Raw genomic sequence first — 23,292 nt, forward strand, 5'->3', positions numbered from 1 at the left:
TTGAATTCATCTATTCAAAAGCTTTTTGATGGAGATTTTAAAGTTTTCTATATGTAATATCATGTCATCTGCAAATAGTGACAGTTTTACTTCTTTCCTTCTAATTTTGGTACTTTTTTTCCTTATCTGTTTGCTATGGCTAAGACTTCCTATACTGTGTTAAGTAAAAATAGTGAGAGTGGGCATTCTTGTCTTGTTCTTTATCCTGAAGGAAAAGATTTCAGGTTTTCCCCATTCAGTATGATGTTAGGTGTGTTAGTCATAAATGGCCTTTATTATCTCAAGAAATTTACCTCTATACCAACTTTAATAAGTTTTTATCATGAATGGATACTGAATTTTTGCTAATGCTTTTTCTCCGTCTATTGGGAGATCATGTGACTTTTATACTTTATCTTGTTTTTTCTTATAGCCCTATTGTACAGGAGGCTTTCTGCCAATTTCCAGTTAGTTTTCAATGGTAATTGTTGCACATGTAGAAGTATTTTTGATGTGTTTGTGGGGGTAGATGAGTTCCTCTTCCTCCTACTCTGCCATCTTGATCAATTCCCTTATCCTTCATTTTGTTAACATGGTGTATAACATTGGTTGATTTGTAGATAGTGAATCATCCTTGCATCCCTAGGATAAATCCCACTTGATCATGGTGTATCAATATGATCCTTTGTTATGTACTTTTGAATTTAGTTTGCTAATATTCTGTTGAGGATTTTTCCATTTGTGTTTATCAGAGATGCTTGTCTATAATTTCTGATTTTTATAGTGTCTTTGTCTGGTTTTGCTTTCAGTGTAATGCTGGTCTCATAGAATGAGTTTGGGAATGTGTTATCCTTTCAATATTTTAGAATAGTTTGAGAATAGATATTAAATCCTCTATAGATGTTGAAGCTGAAACTCCAATACTTTGGCCACCTGATGCAAAGAGCTGACTCATTTGAAAAGACCCTGATGCTGGGAAAGATTGAAGGCAGGAGGAAAAGGGGACAACAGAGGATGAGATGGTTGGATGGCATCACTGACTCAATGGACATGAGTTTGAGTAAACTCCGGGAGTTGGTGATGGACAGGGAAGCCTGGCGTGCTGCAGTCCATGGGGTCGCAGAGTCGGACATGACTGAGCGACTGAACTGAACTGAAATGTTTGGTAGAATTCCCCAATGGCTCTGCAAGTAAAGATTCTGCCTGCAATGCAGGAGACACAAGGGGTGCCAGTTCAATCCCTGGGTCGGGAAGATCCCTTGGAGGAAGGAACGGCAACATAGTCTAGTATTCTTGCCTGAAAATTCCCATGGATAGAGGAGCCTGGGGGCTACAGTCCAAAGGGTCACAAAGAGTTGGACATGACTGAGTGACTAAGCACACACACACAGAATTCCCCTGTGAAGCCTTCTGGCTTTGGACTTTCATTTGTTGGGAGTTCTTGACTATCAATTCAGTTTCAATACAAATAGTCAGTCTGCTGAGATTATCCATTTCTTCCTGACTCAATCTATGAAGATTATATGTTTCTAGGAATTTATGCATTCCTTCTAGGTTATCCAGTTTGTTGGTATGTAACTGTTCACAGTATTCTCTTATGTTTGTTCATATGTCTCTGATACTGGTTGCAACTTGTCCTCTTTCAAGTTAGTGTATTTGGATCCTCTCTCTCTCTTTTTTTTTTAAATATCTATCTATTTATTTTTATTGTGCCAGGTCTTAGTTGTGGCATATGGGATCTTTAGTTGCAGCATCTAGGACCTAGTTCCCTGACCAAGGATTGAACCCAGACTCCCTGCATTGGGAACACAGAGTCTTAGCCACTGGACCACTAGAGAAGTCCCTCTTTTTCTTAATGAGCCTGGCTAAAGGCTTATCAATTTTGTTTATCTTTTTAAAAAACCAGCTCTTGCTTTCATTAGTCTTTTCTATTATGGGTTGTTTTTTTTTAATCTCTACTCTGATCTTTATTATTTCCATCCTTCTGCTGACTTTGGGTTTTGTTTGTTCTTATATTTCTAATTCCTTTACATGGTAGGCTTGGTTATCTATTTGAGATTTCTCTTATTTCTTGAGGTAAGGCTGTATTGATATAAACTTCCCTCTTGGGAACAGCTTTTGCTGCTTCCCATACACTTTGGAAAGTTGTGTTTTCAATTTTCATTTGTCTCAGGGTAATTTCTGATTTCCTCTTTAATTTTTCTTGGTTGACTTATTGGGGTTTTAGTACCATGTTGTTTAGTCTCTACATATTTGCATTTTTTCCATTTTTCTTCCTATAATAGGTTTCTAGTTTCATACCATTGTGATCTGAAAAGATACTTGGTATAATTTCTGTCCTCTAAACGTGTTGAGACTTGTTTAGTGGACCAGCATGAGAACATTCCATGTGCATATGAAAAGCATGTGTTCTTGAATGGAATGTCCTATAGATATCTATTAAGTCCAATTGGCCTAATGTGTTATTTAATGTCACTGTTTCCTTACTGATTTTCTGTTTGATGATGTGTCCATTGATGTGAGGTGTTAAAGTCTCCTGCTATTATTGTATTACTGTCCATTTGTTTCCTTTATGTCTGTTATACAATACACTGCTATTAACTGTATTTGCCATGCTGCACCTTACATGACTTTATAACTGGAAGCTTGTATCTTTTGGCTCCCTCATCCAGTTTGCCTACCACCTACTCCCTGCCTTTGGCAAGTACACCAGTCTATTTTGTCTCTATTAGCTTGACTCTTCTTTTTTAAGATTTCACATATTCAATACAAGTAAGATCATACATTCTTTTTCTTTCTTGTCTCACTTATTTCACTTAGCATAATGCACTCAAGGTCCACTCATGTAAAATTTTAATTTTATCTATTGTCTTTTTCACATCTAATGTTTCCATTGTATTCTATTTTGTATCTATTTTTGTGCTATTATTTTCAATTCATTTCAAGAGTGTTCACATGCACTTCTTAGAGCACAGTTATATGAGCTTCTTTAAAATCTTTTATAATTCCAACACTGTGTCCTCTTGGTGCTGGGATCTGTTGATTGAGTTTCCCTTATAAGTTATTGAGATTTTCATAGTTCTCTGTGTATCAAATAATTCTGGGTTGTATCTTAGACATTTTGAATATTACATTATGAGCCTTACTTTCTATGAATAATAATAATTAAGTTTTTCAGGTAACTGATCCACTTTAGGGTAGAAGTTCTTACTGGCCTTTAAGAGCTATATTTCTTATGTCAGTTAAAATTTTCAAGGTGTTTTCAGTGTTATTTTGATAATGTGGATCACACTGTGGCTAGTCTGAGACTTAAAAAATGGTCTACTCCATAATTTGGTTCTCAAATTTTGGTTCTCAGTGATTTTAGTATTCTGTTTAGGGTTCAGTTCAGTTCAGTTCAGTCGCTCAGTCGTGTCCAACTCTTTGCGACCCCATGAATTGCAGCACGCCAGGCCTCCCTGTCCATCACAAACTCCCGGAGTTTACTCAAACTCATGCCCATCGAGTCGGTGATGCCATCCAGCCATCTCATCCTCTGTCATCCCCTTCTCCTCCTGTCCCCAATCCCTCCCAGCATCAGGGTCTTTTCCAATGAGTCAACTCTTCTCATGAGGTGGCCAAAGTATTGGAGTTTCAGCTTCAGCATCAGTCCTTCCAATGAACACCCAGGACTGATCTCCTTCAGGATGGACTGCTTGGATCTCCTTGCAGTCCAAGGGACTCTCAAGAGTCTTCTCCAACACCACAGTTCAAAAGCATCAATTCTTCAGTGCTCAGCTTTCTTCACAGTCCAACTCTCACATCCATACATGACCACTGGAAAAACCATAGCCTTGACCAGATGGACCTTTGTTGGCAAAGTAATGTCTCTGCTTTTAATATGCTATCTAGGTTGGTCATAACTGACCTTCCAAGGAGTAAGCATCTTTTAATTTCGTGGCTGCAGTCACCATCTGCAGTGATTTTGGAGCCCCAAAAAATAAAGTCTGATGCTGTTTCCACTGTCTCCCCATCTATTTCCCATAAGGTGATGGGACCAGATGCCATGATCTTAGTTTTCTGAATGTTAAGCTTTAAGCCAACCTTTTCACTCTCCTCTTTCACTTTCATCAAGAGGCTTTTTAGTTCCTCTTCACTCTCTGCCATAAGGGTGGTGTCATGTGCATATCTGAGGTTATTGATATTTCTCCCGGCAATCTTGATTCCAGCTTGTGCTTCTTCCAACCCAGCATTTCTCATGATGTACTCTGCATATAAGTTAAATAAGCACAGTGACAATATATAGCCTTGATGTACTCCTTTTCCTATTTAGAACCAGTCTGTTGTTCCATGTCCAGTTCTAACTGTTGCTTCTTAACCTGCATATAGGTTTCTCAAGAGGCAGGTCAGGTGGTCTGGTGTTCCCATCTCTTTCAGAATTTTCCACAATTTATTGTGATCCACACAGTCGAAGGCTTTGGCATAGTCAATAAAACATAAATAGATGTTTTTCTGGAACTCTCTTGCTTTTTCAATGACCCAGCGGATATTGGCAATTTGATCTCTGGTTCCTCTGCCTTTTCTAAAACCAGCTTGAACATCTGGAAGTTCTTGGTTCACATATTGCTGAAGCCTGGCTTGGAAAATTTTGAGCATTACTTTACTAGAGTGTGAGATGAGTGCAATTGTGTGGTAGTTTGAGCATTCTTTGGGATTGCCTTTCTTAGGGATTGGAATGAAAATGGAATTGGAATTGGAATAGGAATTGGAATGAAAACGGCCACAGAGTCCTGTGGCCACTCTGAGTTTTCCAAATTTGCTGGCATATTGAGTGCAGCACTTTCACAGCATCATCTTTCAGGATTTGAAATAGCTCAACTGGAATTCTATCACATCCACTAACTTTGTTTGTAGTGATGCTTTCTAAGGCCCACTTGACTTCACATTCCAGGATGTCTGGCTCTAGGTGAGTGATCATACCATTGTGATTATCTGGGTCATGAAGATCTTTTTTGTACAGTTCTTCTGTGTATTCTTGTCACCTCTTCTTAATATCTTCTGCTTCTGTTAGGCCCATACCATTTCTGTCCTTTATTGAGCCCATTTTTGCATGAAATGTTCCCTTGTTATCTCTAATTTTCTTGAAGAGATCTCTAGTCTTTCCCATTCTGTTGTTTTCCTCTATTTCTTCTGCATTGATCGCTGAGGAAGGCTTTCTTATCTCTCCTTGTTATTCTTTGGAACTCTGCATTCAAATGGGAATATCTTTCCTTTTCTCCTTTGCTTTTAGCTTCTCTTCGTTTCACAGCTATTTGTAAGGCCTCCTCAGACAGCCATTTTGCCTTTTTGCATTTCTTTTCCATGGGGATGGTCTTGATCCCTGTCTCCTGTACAATGTCATGAACCTCCATCCATAGTTAGATCCATACAAGCACAGTTTGACAGTAAGTCCAGGAGTTCATAAATAATTTTATGGTATCATTTTCTTGATATTTTTCCTTTCTGTATACTTCCAGACATGTCTTGGCTTCCAGGAGTCCCCCTTTGCCTAAGCTTTTTGCTATAAAGCTAGGCTTTCATTTTCCCACTCTGCCTTATGCTTCCTGTAACTATGTCGGCCTCTGGAGCCAAGTGGCAGGAGGACAGAGAGGGAGAAAAGGAATAGGGCTTCTTCCCACATGCTTTTGGGGCTACATTTCTCCTGGTCATAAAGAATCCCCTTCCTCAGAGTTTTAGGGGCCTTCCTGGCCATCACTGCGATACATGCTGATGTAACAGGATTTCCTGGGAGTCTAGGGTGGAAGTAAATGATAACATAGAGGATTCGCCCATTTATTCATATCCTCAGGGTCTTTTTCCCCTTTCTTCAGACTAGAGAAGACGTTTTGGAGTACGTTTGGTCCATACTCAGTCTTAAACTGCTTTTGTTTGGTCCATACTCAGTCTTAAGCTGCTTTTGAGGTCAAGAACCACAAACAAAAAAAGGTAACTCACACCAGGATTAACATAGTTTCAAATACTGGCTTTGTACTCCAAACCATGCACTATTATTTATTTATAGCCCTTGGGAAGCTGACTTATACGTCCTCCCAAGGTTTTTAGTTGCATTCAAAATGAGGAGATGGAATGAAGTATCATACTCCCTAATCCTTGTTTCTATATTTGTTTCCATAAGTCACTAAGAGAATTTTCTAAGCACTGTTTGCTTACTTTGTGTGGAATACAAAAGAAAATGGAATATTTATTTGATTAATACTAAAATTTTAAATAAATTTGATAACTTTATAAAGTAGACAAAATCTGGAGGGGCCAGGTTTATTCCTGGATAATGGAATGATAAAGAAAGGGACAATATTCTTGCCCTACCAAGCCCCCATGCAACACTGGTCTTTACTGTCTGAAGGGTAGAGATTTGAGGTGTCAGAGACTTCATGGGTTGCATTTTAATTAAGCACCCCTGCAAGAATATAGCTAAAACAATGTCTTGCTTTGGAGAAATGTCAGGCAGTGTGGGCTGACCAGCTGGTATAATTTGGGGTTTGGAGACCTGCTGACAGTCCTCATTTCACATTGTTGAATGACAACCTATTCTGCCATGGTTGCCACATATGGCTGTACAGATTGCAGACTACTGATTCCAAGAGAAACTTTTCTTTTTTCATGGATTTTGAAGTGAATGGCATGTCCCGGAGCTGTGTGCATTTTGGCTGCTTGCTCTGCTCACAGCAAAGTCCTGGGCAATTAGGAAAATCAGAATGTGGCAATGACAGCATGTTATCTCTTTTCTTCATTTACTCTCTGCCTCTTTTCCTTTTCTCCCAGTGTTGGAGGAAGATGATCATTGCCTCTCCAGAGTCTTTGAATCTCCCTGGAAGAAGCCATCCATTCTCGCAGAGTGTCCCAACAGGATTGAACCACATGAGCTGGCCAGAGCCCACACCTGACATTGGTGAGTTACATGACTCTCTATTTTTTTTTCACACTCCATTGTCCTGACAAAAAGAACAAGACATGAGATCATGTTGTTGACAGCTGCATTTACTTGTCTGGCAAAAGTAACTTGAGTGTGAGAAATAGATCACTGTCTTTAAAACTTTCAATTAGGAAGAAGTCCCTAGTACCCAGATAAAGGAATTCTTGGCTTGAGGGAGATTCCATTATTGAATTCCTAGACCTGGCTCCATTCATTTATTTTGAGCAGAACTACTGACCTCCCTTGACACTTAAAATAGAGTATAACTTACAGAAGAAATAATTACAGACAGAGTTATCTAATCCACTGACAAGGCTTGGCTATTTCTCCTTCTCGGGGACAAGAGTCTTGAGTTTTATGGCAGTCTTTCTGAGTCCCTTTCCCAAGTGAAGTGAAAGTTGCTCGGTCATGTCCAACTCTTTGCAACCCCATGGACTGTAGCTTGCCAGGCTCCTCTGTCCATGGAATTCTCCAGGCAAGAATACTGGAGTGGGTTGCCATGCCCTTCTCCAGGGGATCTTCCCAACCCAGGAATTGAACCCAGGTCTCCTACATTGTAGGCAGATTCTTTACCAACTGCCCATTCCCCAAAACTGGCAAAAGCATCATATCATCATATCATATATTTGTCCATAAAAGGGCTGATTTTTGTGCCAGTAGGAAACTGGGCCCCAGCGAGAGCCAGGAGTTGGTGATGGACAGGGAGGCCTCATGTGCTGCAGTCCATGGGGTTGCAAAGAGTCAGACATGACTGAGCAACTGAACTGAATTGAACTGAGAGCTGGGATGCAGCCTCTTCATGTACAGCCACCACCATTCCTGAACTGAACCCAGGAACAGCTGGACATGATGAAAATGCTCAAAGCTCTGAGTACAAGGACAGATATTAGATCTCAGGTACAGATTACATTAGATGCCAACCTTATGGTTTAGAGGCATCCAGCTGACTGAAGGAAGAGGCCAAATATGGTACGTGCGTGCTAAGTTGCTTCAGTCATGTCCGACTCTATGTGACCCTATGGACTATAACCTGCCAGACTCCTCTGTTCATGGGGTTCTCCAGGCAAGGATACTGGAGTGGGTTGCCATGCCCTCCTCCAGGGTATCTTCCTGACCCAGGGATCAAACCTGCATCTCTTATGTCTCCTGCATTGGCAGGCAGGTTCTTTACCCACTAGTGCCACCTGGGAAGCCTAAATATGGTGCTTAAAAAGGATAAATAAGAGTAAAAGCCTTAGAAAGTTTTGGAAAAACAATATGGCTATACATATCAAACATGTACTTTTCTAGACTTGGAGATGGGGACAGGGCAGGTATTCAAGGATGTCTGTAGTTTGATCCTATTGGAGCTAAAGACCTGTAGAAAGTCAGTGAGATTAGCAAAAGATGATGTGGCAGAGTAGTGAGTGACTCCTGATCGTTAGAGCATGTTCTATGCTGTGCTGATGAGTCAGCTCTGATGCAGACATGAGACCTGACCTCTGAATCTGACTAAGTGCATACTGGGTGCTGGTCCTGCAGGAGCTGGCTACTCAGTTTAGCTACCATGATTGTTTTCCATTACCAAATGTCTGTGCTTATGCTGCATTGTGCAGTGGACTTTTATTCTTCCCCGGATAAGGTTATAATCTCAAATTCACTGTAAGCATGAAAATTGATTTGACAGCTGCTGAAAGAATCCTTTCAAAGAAAAAGATAATTCTAACATAAATTCTTCATTAAGTCTTGGAACAGTTTAGAGGCTTATGGAGGGGACAGTAACAGGTAAGCATAGCATTTTTCCTGGGATAATCCTCATTTTGGCTCTTGAAATTAGAACATTCTTACAAATTCATGCTTAATAATCATATTCCTATTATTTTGGGGCCTCATTTGAATTAATTAGCAGATGAATTTATTGCAGAATAAGAGTTTTTAAAAGCCTCACTAACAAGTCTCACAGCATAGCCATGCCAAGGACACTTCTCTGAAAGTCAGAAGTCAGGGCTCTGGCTTTAGCTGTCTGTCATATAGGGGTGAGAAATTGGGCACACCCCTCCATTTCTCTATCTCATACTTCTTTTTACATAAAAAAGAGTATAAATCCTGTATTCACCAGATTAATATGAGGGGTAGCTTGGGTCTCTGTAAATATTTAGCTTAGGAAAGCTTTCATTTCTTCAATTATTTCTTCTACTCCAACTTTTCTATTCCAAACTTCTGTGATTTCTTTCTACCCCAGATTCTATCCCTAGAATCTCATTATTTTTATTGTTTTATCCTTTTCCTCTTGGTTCTGAGAGAATATCTCAGTTTTATCTTCAACCTTGTTTTTCTGGTTTACCTCATCTACTGTTCATTGCCTCCATTAATATTTGTGATTCAGTGATGTTTTTAATCTCCACGCAATCTTTCCATTGTCCTCTTGAAGCTTCTTAAAAACAGAAAGTTGGGAATTTTGTAAAATTTTCTGTGGATATTTTATAAATCCATTTCCAAGCTCATATGCTTTTCTTTTAACTGGTAACTTTTTTATAGGTGAAATTTCTCTATTTGCTTGTCTTTATAGACATCAGCTTTTCCCCAACAATGGCTGGTTGCCAAGTAGCACTGGAGACACCCTTTCAGAGATTGTTATAGGTTCCTCTTAAAATCCTTCAAGCACAGCTGAAGCAGGAAGTTAAGCTTTCCTATAATGTGTATCACAGGTTCCATCACCCGGGGTGGGGGAGCTTTAAGCAGTCCCAGTGAGATCTTTACCTCTTTTCAGAACTTAGCTATGTTTCATAGAGTAGTCAAGAATTAGCATGATGTGAGAGCATACCACCCTCTGTCCACAGGCTGGTGCCCAGGATAAAGCCTACTACACCCACTCCTCTCTGAGTGGAATCAGAAGGTCCAGATATGATTCTGTGAGCCCTAACATGATGCATACAGCATCATGTAAAGCCCTCTGCACCCACAGAACCTTTGTTGAAAAGACTATTTTCCACTTTGAGTGGTCATGGTGCCTGTAGTTGATCATAGATGTATGGATTTACTCCTGGGCTGTCAATTGTATTCCATGATCTATGTCCATTCTTGTACTAGTAACCACACTGTCTTGTTTATATTACTTTGTAGTAAGGTTTGAAATCAGGAAGTGGAATCTCTACTTTCCCCTTCTTTTTCAGGAATGTCTTGGCTCTTTTGAGTCCCTTCCATTTCCGTATGACTTTTAGAATCAGTTCAGTCTCTCAGTCGTGTCTGACTCTTTGTGATCCTATGGACTACAGCACTCCAGGCTTCCTGCATCACCAACTCCCAGAGCTTGCTCAAACTCATGTCCATCGAGTTGGTGATGCCATCTAACCATCTCATCCTCTGTCGCTCCCCTCTCCTCCTGCCTTCAATCTTTCCCAGCACCAGGGTCTTTTCCAATGAGTCAGTTCTTCATAACAGGTGGCCAACGTTTTAGAGTTTCAGCTTCAGCATCAGTCCTTCCAATGAATATTCAGGACTGATTTCCTTTAGGACTGACTGGTTTGATCTCCTTGCAGTCCAAGAGACTCTCAAGAGTCTTCTCCAACACCACAGTTCAAAAGCATCAATTCTTTGGTGCTCAGCTTTCTTTATGGTCCAACTCTCACATCTGTACATGACTACTGGAAAAACCATAGCTTTGACTAGATGGACCTTTGTCAGCAAAGTAATATCTCTGCTTTTTAATATGCTGTCTAGATTGGTCATAGCTTTTCTTCCAAGGAGCAAGCATCTTTTAATTTCATGGTTGCAGTCACTATCTGCAGTGATTTTGGAGCCCAGGAAAATAGTCTCTCACTGTTTCCATTGTTTCCCATCTATTTGCCATGAAGTGATAGGACCAGATGCCATGATCTTAGTTTTTTGAATGTTGAGTTTTAAGCCAGCTTTTTCACTCTCCTCTTTCACTTTCATCAAGAGGCTCTTCAGTTCCTCTTTGCTTTCTGCCATAAGGGTGGTGTCATCTGCATATCTGAGGTTACTGATATTTCTCCCTGCAATCTTGATTCCAGCTTGTGCTTCATCCAGCCCAGCATTTCTCATGATGTACTCTGCATAGAAGTTAAATAAGCAGGGTGACAATATACAGCCTTGACGTACTCCTTTCCCAATTTGGAACCAGTTCATTGTTCCATGTCTGGTTCTAACTGTTGCTTCTTGACCTGCATACAGATTTCTCAGGAGGCAGGTAAGGTGGTCTGGTATTCCCATCTCTTGAAGAATTTTCCACAGTTTGTTGTGATCCACACAGTCAAAGGCTTTGGTGTAGTCAATAAAGCAGAAATAGGTGTTTTTCTGGAATTTTCTTGCTTTTTCTGTGATCCAACAGATGTTGGCAATTTGATCTCTGTTCCTCTGCCTTTTCTAAATCCAGCTTGAACATCTGGAAGTTCTCGATGTTTAGAATCAGGTTATCAATTTCTGCAAAGATATTATTTGGGATTCTGATGAGGATTGCACTGAATCTGTAAATGAGTTTGGGGAGCATTGTCATCTTAACAGTGTTGAGTTTTCTGATCCATGAACATAGGATTTTTTCTCATTTATTTATATCTTTTGTTTCTTTCAATGACAGTGTGTCATTTTCAGAATACAAGTTTATACTTCCTTTGAAAATTCATTCCTAAGTATTTTATATAATTTTTGATGCTTTGAGAATGAAATTATCTTCTTAATTTCATTTTCAGAATGGTCACTAAAAATGCATAAAAATACAATTGACTTTTGTATATTGATCTTATATCCTGCCACCTTGCTGAACCTCTTTATTAGTTCTAGATTTTTAATGGATTCCTTAGGATTTTCTACATACAAGATCATGTTATCTATAAGCAGAGACAGTTTTATTTCTTCCTTTCCCATCTGAATGGCGTTTTTCTTGCCTAATTGCCTTGATTAGAACCTGTAGCACAGTACAGTTGAATAAAAGTGGAAGAATAGATATCCTTGTTTTTTCCCTGATTTTAGGGGAAAGCATCCCATCTTCACCCTTAAGTAAGATGTTAGCTATAGGTTTTTCATAGATGCCCTTTATTGAGTAAATAAAGTTTCCATATTCCTAGTATGTCAAGTTTTTTATCATGAGATAGTGTTGGATTTTTTTAAACATTTAACCTTCTGTTGAGATAATCATGCACTTTTTGTTTTTAATTCTGTTGATATGGTATATTACATTAATTTTTAGATGTTAAACCACCATTGCATTTCTCAGATTAATCTCACTTGGTCAAGATATGTCATTCTCATTATAGTTTGCTGAATTTGGTTTGCTAGTATTTTGTTGAAGATTTTTGTGTCCATATTCATAAAACATATTGATCTGTAACTTTCTTTTCTTTTAATGTCTTTGGTTTGGACCTCATAAAATAAGTTGAGGAATCTTCCCTCAATATTCTTCAATAGTTTGTGAAGAATTGGTATTAATTCTTTTTTCAATGTTTGGTGAATTCAAGGGTGAAGCCACTTGGAGGTGTGGGCTTTTCTTTGTAGGTAGTTTTACTACTGGTTCAATCCCTTCATTTGTTATAGAACTAATCAGATTGTCTATTTTTCTTGAGTAAGTTTTGGCTCTTGTGTCATTTTAGGAATTTGTATATTTCACATAAGTCATCTAACTTGTTGGTGTACATCAATGTTCATGGTCTTCTTTTATCATTATTTTATTTCTGCAAGGTCAGAAGTAATGTTCCTTTTTTCATTTCTGATTATAGTAATGAGTCATCTTCCTTCTCTTGGTCAAACCAGCTAAAGGTCTGTCGACTTTTTTCCTCTTCCTTAAAAACCTGCATTGGGTTTCTTTTTTTGTTGTTGTTTTTTCTCTTGTCTTTATTTCTGTTTCTCAATATTTCTGTTCTCCATTGTGTCTCTAATCCATATTGCTTTCTTTCTTCTGCTTGTTTTAGGTTTAGGTTTAGTTTGTTTTAGATTTAGTTTTGCACTTCTTTTTCCAGTGTCATTAGATACAGATCCAGTTGTTGATTTAAGATTTTTCTTCTTTCTTAATATAGGTATTGGCAGCTATAAATTTCTCTCTGAGCACTGCTTTAGCTGTCTTCATAACTTTGGCCTATTTTATCTTCATTTTCATTTATCTCAAAGTATTTTCTGATTTTATTTTAATTTCTTCTTGGACCCATTAATTATTTAGGAGTGTGTTATTTAATTTCTACATATTTGTGAGTTTCTCAAATTTCCCTTATTTTTGATTTCTAATTTCATTCCATGTGGTCAGAAAAAGCATTTTGTATTATTTCCATTTTTTAAAATTTGGGGAAGTTTGTTTTGTGTGCTAACATATGATCTAACCTGGAGAATGTTTCAAGGGCACCTAAGAAGAAAGTGTACTTTATTATTGTTGGGTGGTGTGTTCTAAGTATGATTGTTATGCTTAAATAGTTTATGGTGTAGTTCAAGTCTCTTTTCTTGATCTCCTGTATAGTTGCTCTATCCATCAATGAAAGTTGGGTGTATATCTCCAACTCTTTTTGTTGAATTATCTATTTCTCCCTCCATTTCTGTCAGTTTTCCCTTATGTATTTTAGTGCTCTGATCTTAGGTAGGTGTATATATGTTTATACTTATATCTTCTTGATGGATTAACTCTCTTATTGTAATAAAATGCCCTTCTTTGTCTCCAGCATCTTGTTTTAAAGTCTATTTTATCTGATGTCAACAGAGCCACTCCAGCTTTATTAGAATAAACTTCAGATGTATATTAGCTTAATGCATTAAGATAATTAAATATTGTCCTATATAGCTCTACTCCTTTTCGCCTCTTTGTGGAATTATTGTTACACATATTATATCTATTAATGTTACAAACCCAACAATGCATTGTTAAAATTATTACTCTACCATCTGTCATTATTTTCCTAACTATTACAGCTTTGTTCTCACATACCTTCTTTATGCTAATATTAGCAGATATAATCTAAATGTAGATAAATCTACATTTATTACATTTCTATTTGTTGTAGGAGGAACAATACTTTAGATACATATTATTTTATACAATCACTTTTTTTTGGTGAGATTTATCCCTGTTTATTTTTATTTTTGTTTTTTTTCCATTTATTTTTATTAGTTGGAGGCTAATTACTTAACATACTAATGCATATATATGGAATTTAGAAAGATGGTAACGATAACCCTATATGCAAAACTGAAAAAGAGACACAGATGTACAGAACAGAATTTTGAACTCTGTGCGAGAAGACAAGGGTGGGATGTTTCAAGAGAACAGCATCAATACAATCACTTTTTGAACCAGTTAAAGAAAAAAAGGGGAAAAATAACTTACAGTATCTTTTATAAATACATAATTATCTTTACTAGTGCTCTGTTTTTGTTCATGTGCATTTGAATTACCATCTAGGGTAACTTATTTTCAGTCTGAAGAACTTGGCTATTTCTTGTAAATTGGGTCTCCTAAAACAAATTTTCTCAGAGTTTATCTGAGAAAGTCTATTTGCATTTGTTTTTGAAAGAAATCTTTGCTGGATATAGAACTTTTGATTGAAAGGCTTTTTTTGGTTCTCTTAGTAATTTTATTATTATCGCACTGCCTCTGGCCCCCACAGTTTCTGCTGGGAAGTCAGCTGCTAATCTTTCTGGGGTTCCCTTGTAAGTTATGTATCATTTTTCTCTTGCTGTTTTCAAGATTTTTCTCTTTGTCTTTTGCTTTCAGCATATCTAGGATGATGTGTCTGTTTGGGGGTATCTTTCCATTTATCCCACTTAGAATTTGTTGTGCTTCCTAGACATATTTGTTTTTTGTTTCTCAGTAAATTTTGGAAGCTTTCAACTATTATTTCTTTGAGTTTTTTTCTCCTTTCTCTCTCTTCTCTTTCTGGTACTCCCATTATCTACTCATGGCTAGGAAAGGAGCGCCCTGCCTAGTCCCCACATTTAAGAAATCCTTCCATCTAACAGTGACAGTGCTAGGGCTAGTCCTTATTTCTCTGAGACTGTGTTCATTTTTTTCACTCTTTTTTCTCTCTGTTGTTCAGTTTGCATAATCCCTATTTATCTCTTCAAGTATGCTACTTCTTTTTTCTGTGATTCAAATCTACTATTGAGACCCTCTGGTGAATCTTTTAGTTATTGTACTCTTCAACTCTAGAATATCCATTTTCAAAAAATAATTGCTATTTATCTATCGATATTCTCTATTTGCTGCAACATATGTTTAAAAAACAAATTTCAACTGAGTAAATTTGAAGATCTATTTGCCTTTATTCAATAATTTGTAGAAGGGGAAAAAGTGGAAACAGTGACAGATTTTATTTTCTTGGGCTCCAAAATCACTGTGGATGGTGACTGCAGCCATGAAATTAAAAGATGCTTGCTCCTTGGAAGGAAAGCTATGACAAACCTAGACAGCATATTAAAAAGCAGAGACATCACTTTGCCAACAAAGGCCTCTATAACCAAAACTATGGTTTTTCCACTAGTAACGTATAGATGTGAGAACTGAACCATAAAGAAGGCTGAGCGCCAAAGAACTGATGCTTTCAAATTGTGGTGCTGGAGAAGACTCTCAAGAGTCTGTCAGACAGCAAGGTGCTCAAACCAGTCAATCCTGAAGAAAACCAATACTGAAGCTGAAGTTCCAAACTTTGGCCACCTGATGCAAAGAGCTGACTCATCGGAAAAGACCCAGATTCTGGGAAAGATTGAGGGCAGAAGGAGAAGGGGGTGATGGAGGTTTGAGATGGTTAGATGGCATCACTGACTCAATGGACATGAGTTTAAGCAAACTAGGAGATAATGAAGGGTGTGGAAGCCTGGCATGCTGCAGTCCATGGGATTGGAAAGAGCTGGACACAACTTAGCAACCGAACAGCAACAATAATTCATGAATCAGAATAGCATCCCACCAAACAAGTAGAAGGGAGTTTCTGAGGAACTGGACAAGTTGGAAAGTTTTTATAGGTAGAAAGAGAGTAAGACAAAGAAGTTAAAAGAACAGATTGTTTCAGGCACTCTGTCTATCAGATCTAGTTCCTTAAATCTATTTGTCACTTCCACTGGATAATCATAAGGGATTTGATTTAGGTCATACCTGAATGGTCTAGTGGTTTTTCCTACTTTCTTCAATTTAAGTCTGAATTTGGCAATAAGGAGTTCATGATCTGAGCCACAGTTAGCTCCCAGTCTTGTTTTTGCTGACTGTATAGAGCTTCTCCATCTTCAGCTGCAAAGAGTATAATCAAGTCTGATTTTGGTGTTGACCACCTGGTGATGTCCATGTGTAGAGTCTTCTCTTGTATTGTTGGAAGAGGGTGTTTGCTATGACCAGTGCGTTCTCTTGGCAAAACTATTAGCATTTTCCCTAGTTCATTTTGTACTCCAAGGCCAAATTTCCCTGTTACTCCAGGTGTTTCTTGACTTCCTACTTTTGCATTCCAGTCCCCTATAATGAAAAGGACATATTTTTTGGGTGTTAGTTCTAGAAGGTCTTGTACATCTTCATAGAATCATTCAACTTCAGCTTCTTCAGCATTACTGGTTGGGGCATAGACTTGGATTACTGTGATATTGAGTGGTTTGCCTTGGAAATGAACAGAGATCATCCTGTCATTTTTGAGATTGCATCCAAGTACTGCATTTTGGATTCTTTTGTTGACTATGAGGGCTACTCCATTTCTTCTACAGGATTCTTGCCCACAGTAGTAGATATAATGATCATCTGAATTAAATTCACCCATTCCAGTCCATTTTAGTTCACTGATTCCTAAAATGTTGATGTCTAAATGTCTAACTTCCTAAAATGTCTCTTTCCATCTCCTGTTTAGCCACTTCCAATTTACCTTGGTTCATGGACCTAACATTCCAGATTCCTATGCAATACTGTGTTTTAGAGCATCGTACTACTTCCATCACTGGTCACATCCACAACTGGGTGTTGTTTTTGCTTTGGCTCTGTCTCTTCATTCTTTCTGGAGTTATTTCTCCACTCTTCTCCAGTAGCATATTGGGCACCTATCAACCTGGGGAGTTCATCTTTCACTGTCCTATCTCATACTGTTCATGGGGTTCTCAAGGCAAGAATACTGAAGTGGTTTTCCATTCCCTTCCCCAGTGGACCACGTTTTGTCAGAACTCTCCACCATGACCCATCCGTGTTGGGTGGTCCTACGTGGCATGCTCATAGTTTCATCGAGTTAGACAAGGCTGTGGTCCATGTGATCAGGTTTGGTTAGTTTTCTATGACTGTTATTTTCATTCTATCTGCCTTCTGATTGATAATGATAAGAGGCTTATGGAAGCTTCCTGATGGCAGAGACTGACTCAGGGGGAAAGTCTTGTTCTGATGGGTGGGGCCATGCTCCATAAATCTTTAATCCAATTTTCTGTTGATGGGCAGGGCTGTGTTCCCTCTCTGTTGTTTGACCTGAGACCAAACTATGGTGGAGATAATGAAGATAATGGTGACCTCCTTCAAAAGGTCCCATGCACACTGCTGCACTCAGTGCCCCCGACCCTGCAGCAGGCCACTGCTGACCCACACCTCCGCCGGAGACTCCTGGACACTCACAGGCAAGTCTGGGTCAGTCTCTTGTGGGGTCACTGCTCCTTTCTCCTGGGTCCTGGTGCACACAAGGTTTTGTTTGTGCCCTCCAAGAGTCTGTTTCCCCAGTCCTGTGTAAGTTCTGGTGGCTCTATGGTGGGGTTAATGGCGACCTCCTCCAAGAGGGCTTATGCCATACCCAGGTCTGCTGCACCCAGAGCTTTTGCCCCTGTGGCAGACCACAGCTGACCCGTACCACCGCAGGAGACACTCAAACATTCAAAGGCAGGACTGGTTCGGTCTCTGTGGGTGGGGTCTTCTCCTGTGCACAAGGTTTTGTTTGAGCCATCCAAGTGTCTCTGCCAGGTATGGGGTTTGATTTTAAACTGAATTTCACCCTTCCTACCATCTTGCTGGGGCTTCTCCTTTGCCTTTGGACGTGGGTATCTTTTTGGTGGAAGTATCTTTCCTGTCAACAGTTGTTCAGTAGCAAGTTGTAATTTTGGAGTTCTTGCAGGAGAAGATGAACACACATCTTTCTACTCTGCCATCTTGCAAACCTGAAAGGGAAAGGTAAAGGAGAAAAGGGAAGATATACCCATTTGAATGCAGAGTTCCAAAAAATAGCAAGGAGAGATAAGAAAGACTTCCTCAGTGATCAATGTAAAGAAATAGAGGAAAACAATAGAATGGGAAAGACTAGAGATCTCTTCAAGAAAATTAGAGATACCAAGGGAATATTTCATGCAAAGATGGGCACAATAAAGGACAGAAATGGTATGGACCTAACAGAAGCAGAAGATACTAAGAAGAGGTAGCAAGAACAAGATCTTCATGACCCAGATAACCACAATGGTGTGATCACTCACCTAGAGCCAGACATCTGGAATGCAAAGTCAACTGGGCCTTAGGAAGCATCACTACGAACAAAGCTAGTGGAGGTGATGGAATTCCAGTTAAGCTATTTCAAATCCTAAAAGATGATGCTAGTGAAAGTGCTGCACTCAACATGCCCACAAATTTGGAAAACTCAGCAGTGGCCACAGGACTGGAAAAGGTCAGTTTTCATTCAAATGCCAAAGAAAGGTGATGCCAAAGAATGCTCAAACTACCACACAGTTGCACTCATCTCACATGATAGCAAATTAATGCTCAAAATTTTCCAAGCACGGCATCAACAGAAGATGAACTGTGAACTTCCAGGTGGAAAATTCTGAAAGATATGGGAATATCAGACCACCTTACCTGCCTCCTGAGAAATCTGTATGCAGGTGAAGAAGCAACAATTAGACCTAGACTTGGAACAATGGACTGGTTCCAAATCAGGAAAGGAGTACAGCACCCTGCTTATTTAACTTATATGCAGAATACATCATGCAAAATGCTGGGCTGGATGAAGCACAAACTAGAATCAAGATTGCTGGGAGAAATACCAGTAACATCATATATTCAGATGACACACCTTTATGGCAGAATGTGAAGAAGAACTAAAGAGTCTCCTGATGAAAGTGAAAGAGGAGAGTGAAAAAGTTGGCTTAAAACTCAACATTCAGAAAACTAAGATCATGGCATCCAGTCCCATCACTTCATGGCAAATAGATGGGGAAACAATGGAAACAGTGACAGACTTTATTTTGGGGGGCTCCAAAATCACTGCAGATGGTGACTGCAGTCATGAAATTAAAAGACGCTTGCTCCTTGGAAGGAAAGCTATGACCAACATAGACAGCATATTAAAAAGCAGAGACATTACTTTGCCAACAAAGGTCTGTCTAGTCAAAGCTATGGTTTTTCTAGTAGTCATGTATGGATGTGAGAGTTGGACTATAAAGAAAGCTGAATGCTGAAGAATTAATGCTTTTGAACTGTGGTGTTGGAGAAGACTCTTGAGAGTCTCTTGGACTGCAAGGAGATCCAACCAGGAAATCAGTTCTGAATATTCACTGGAAAGACTGATCCTGAAGCTGAAGCTCCAAAACTTTGGCTACCTGATGTGAAGAACTGACCCATCTGAAAATGTTGGGAGGGACTGGGGGCAGGAGGAGAAGGGGACAACACAGGATGAGATGGTTGGATGGCATCACTGATTCAATGGACATGAGTTTGAGTAAACTCTGGGAGTTGGTGATGGACAGGGAGGACTGGCATACTGAGTCTATGGGGTTGCAAAGAGTTGGACACGACCGCGCAAGTGAATGGAACTGGAGTTTGCTCAGACTCAAAGCCAATGAACTTAAACTAGTTTTAATACTGAAATTTTCTCAGATCTCATGAACCTGAAAAGCGTTTGTGTTAGTTTATAATTCTCAGAGCTTTTAGAATAACAAACCCTTAATTTGTGGTTGTTTGTAAGTGCTTGTTTGTTTTTAAAGCAGTTAAATAGAGGTCTTTTACAAATTAATTTTAATAATATCATCCAGAGGTAGGAAATACCACACATCAACCACATATATATTAGGTTGGTGAAAACATAATTGCAGTTTTGGACCATGAATTTTAAATCATTATAACTAGGCTCAAACACATCTTTATTAATCAAAATCAGGAACCATTACAATCAACACATTTTTGCCAATGAGAAATAAGTTTGTTTATTCCTGTAGCATAAAAATCTATGCTTCGGATTTTTATGAACTTTTACGAATTTTGATGAACTCTTAGAAAGCATTTTCTGCCTCTTCCTCGTTGTGGAAGTGTTTTCCCTGCAAAAAGTTTTTGAGATGCTTGAAGAAGTGGTAGTCAGTGGCGTAAGATCAGGTGAATTTGGCATCTAAGGCAAAACTTCGAAGCCCCATTTGTTCAATTTTTGAAGTGTTGGTTGTGTGATATGTGGTCAGGCATTGTCGTGGAGAAGAATTGATCCCTTTCTATTGAACAACACCAGCTACAAATGTTGCAGTTTTCAGTGTATCTCATTGATTTGCTGAGCATACTTCTCGGATGTAATGGTTTCACCAGGATTCAAAAAGGTATAGCAGATCAGACCAGCAGCAGACAACAGTGAACATGATCTTTTTTTTGGTGCAAGTTTGGCTTTGGGAAGTGCTTTGGAGCTTCTTCTGGTCCAACCACTGAGCTGGTCATTGCCAGTTGTTGTATAAAATCCACTTTTCATCACATGTCACAATCTGATCAAGAAATGGTTCATTGTTGTGTAGAATAAGAGAAGATGACACTTCAAAATGATAATTTTTTTGATTTGCAGTCAGCTTGTGAGGTTTCCCAGGTGGTAGTAGTTAAAAAAAAAAACAAAAAAAAAAAACCCACCTGCCAATTCAGGAGACATAATAGATGAGAGTTCAATCCCTGGATCAGGGAAGATCCCCTGAAGGAGGAAATGGCAACTCACTCCAGTATTCTTGCCTGGGAAATTCCATGGACAGGCTACAGTCCATAGGGCCGCAAAAAGTTGGACATGACTGTAGGAATTAGCACACATAAGGCACCCACTTATCAAGCTTTTTCACCTTTCCAATTTGCTTCAAATGCCAAATGACCATAGAATGGTCGATGTTGAGTTCTTCAGCAACTTCTTGTGTAGTTGTAAGAGGATCAGCTTCAATGATGACTTGCAGTTGGTCATTATCAATTTCCAATCATCAAGGCTCTCTCTCCTTTGCAAAACTTCTTGAACCACCACTGCACTGTATGTTCATTAGCAGTTCCTGGGCCAAATGCGTTGTTGATGTTGTGAGTTGTCTCTGCTGCTTTATGACCCATTTTGAACTCAAATAAGAAAATCACTCAAATTTGCTTTTTGTCTAACATCATTTCCATAGTCTAAAATAAATATAAAATAAACAGCAAGTAATAAGTCATTAGCAAAAAAAGCAAGAAATGTGCATTAAAATGATATATAACATAACCACATTTATTTAAGAATGTATTCCAATATCAAATGGCAAAGTTCAACAATGCAAAACTGAAATTACTTTTGCACCAACCTAATACAGACAGAGAAACATACAAAGGCAAACAGAGACCTCATAGCTTCGTTTCAAAATTTTAGTTACAAGACAGATACGATGATGTAAAAATCACTACTTATAAAAGAACAATTGGAATAAGTTCATCTGTTTCAGACAGCTAAAGCTTTCTTGGCTAATATTTGTGGAGAAGACATATTATTTTTCATTTCTCTAAATTCAAATGACCTTTCCCCTCTTTTATTCTCCAGATTAGAATTACCTCTCTGAAGTTTGTGGTTTATATTTACTGTTTGTCTCAACTGAAACCTGAGAAGACATTTGAAAGGATTTAATAACCCATCCACCTATTTTGGAATTTTTTTTTTCTCTCTCTCTCTCTCTGTACAATTAACTTAGGGGAAAAGGCCTTAAGAAAAGTCCTGAGAGCCTGTGAACCTTGGCTTCCATTTTGGCCAAATTTCTGATCATAGAGTTATTAAATCCTTTCAAATGTCTTGTCAGATTTCAGCTGGGACAAACTAAATATTTCTGGTAGCTTGAATTAGATACAAAGTTGTTCTCAAAGACAATGCAGAAGATACTATCCTTACAAGATCTTAGTGCCACTTCCAAGGATAGCCAAAAGGAAGACTTGGATAATGACAAACAAGAAGATAACAGTTGTCCCTGGGAGACAATCAATAACCAGTATGTTTGGATTTGGACAGGAGAGGACATGAAATTTTACTTTTCTCTCTCAACTGGGCACTACAGACAAGGATTACCAGAATGAGCACTCAAATAAAAGAGGATAGAGGGAGCAATAGAAATTACATTAGTCTTGGGAATTCCCTGGTGGTCCAGTGGTTAGGACTCTGTGCTCTCACTGCCAAGAGCCCAGATTCATGTCATACCTCTTGTGTCTTTAATTTTTCATTAGCATTTTGCAATAAATATTTAATGAAGCTACTTTTTAATTTTGAAGCTTTTGGAGGCTTCTGCAAACCAATAAAATAGGTTATCCCATTCTGCTTGATATAGGAACTCTTTACTCCTTTTACAGGCCATTAGGATTATATTTTATGATCTTTTTTAACAGGTAGTAATGTGAGAGATATTAATAGCTAGAATCCATGGCTAAAAGGGAGGTATATGAAGTGTTAGAATAACAGTCACACGGAAATCACGTAGTATACTTGCTTAAATTGAAAAAAATGAAATAAAAGACAAATAAAAGACCCGAGTTAAATTACATAACTGATATAAAAAGTTTGTTGTAATATCTATCCTATACTTGATTATTTTTGTATGGCTTAAAGATGCACTCATTCTAACAGTTTTTAGTTGACTCTCAGAATTTCTATGGGATGGAACTAATATTCCTTGCTACTTTCTCACTCCTTCTTTTGCGACTGTATTTATTATCCCATGAAAATAAAGTTATATATTTTTTAATTTTTTAAGTCTTCCATTATTTTATTACAGGATACTGAGTATGCTGTGCTATGCGGTAAAAACTTGTTGTTTCTCTATTTTACATACAGTGGTTTGTATCCATTAATCCCAAATTCCTAACTTATCCCTTCCCCTTCTGGTAACCGTAAGTTTGTTTTCTACATCTGCTTCTGTTTTGTAAATAAGTTCATTTGTGTTATATTTTAGATTCTACATGTAAGTATTTGTCTTTCTCTTTCTGACCTACTTCATTTAGTATGATAATCTCTAGTTCATCCATGTTGCTGCAAATGGCATTATTTCATTCTTTTTCATGATGCAGTAGTATGTATGTGGTATATACACAACGGAACATTTCCCATGGTGGGGGCGGGGCAGCTACCTCTCACTGCACCAACTTTTGTCCCCTGATGTTCCTGGAACCTCAAGTAGTAAGCCTTAATTTCAGCTGCCATCACCACTATGGTCTTAAGAAATGTGGATCC

At 38.5% G+C, this 23,292-nt stretch overlaps 1 protein-coding gene across 1 annotated transcript in view; it reads left to right on the forward strand.

The window, feature by feature from the left end:
• ARHGEF4 (Rho guanine nucleotide exchange factor 4) overlaps positions 1-23,292 on the forward strand; it is a 335,116-nt gene that overhangs the window by 209,642 nt on the left and 102,182 nt on the right. The window contains 1 exon segment of the mRNA XM_070463910.1: positions 6,781-6,907. Coding sequence (XP_070320011.1) covers positions 6,781-6,907 — 127 coding nt within the window.

The sequence above is a fragment of the Odocoileus virginianus genome, unplaced genomic scaffold (assembly GCF_023699985.2).
Source record: "Odocoileus virginianus isolate 20LAN1187 ecotype Illinois unplaced genomic scaffold, Ovbor_1.2 Unplaced_Contig_9, whole genome shotgun sequence".
Taxonomy (NCBI): domain Eukaryota; kingdom Metazoa; phylum Chordata; class Mammalia; order Artiodactyla; family Cervidae; genus Odocoileus; species Odocoileus virginianus.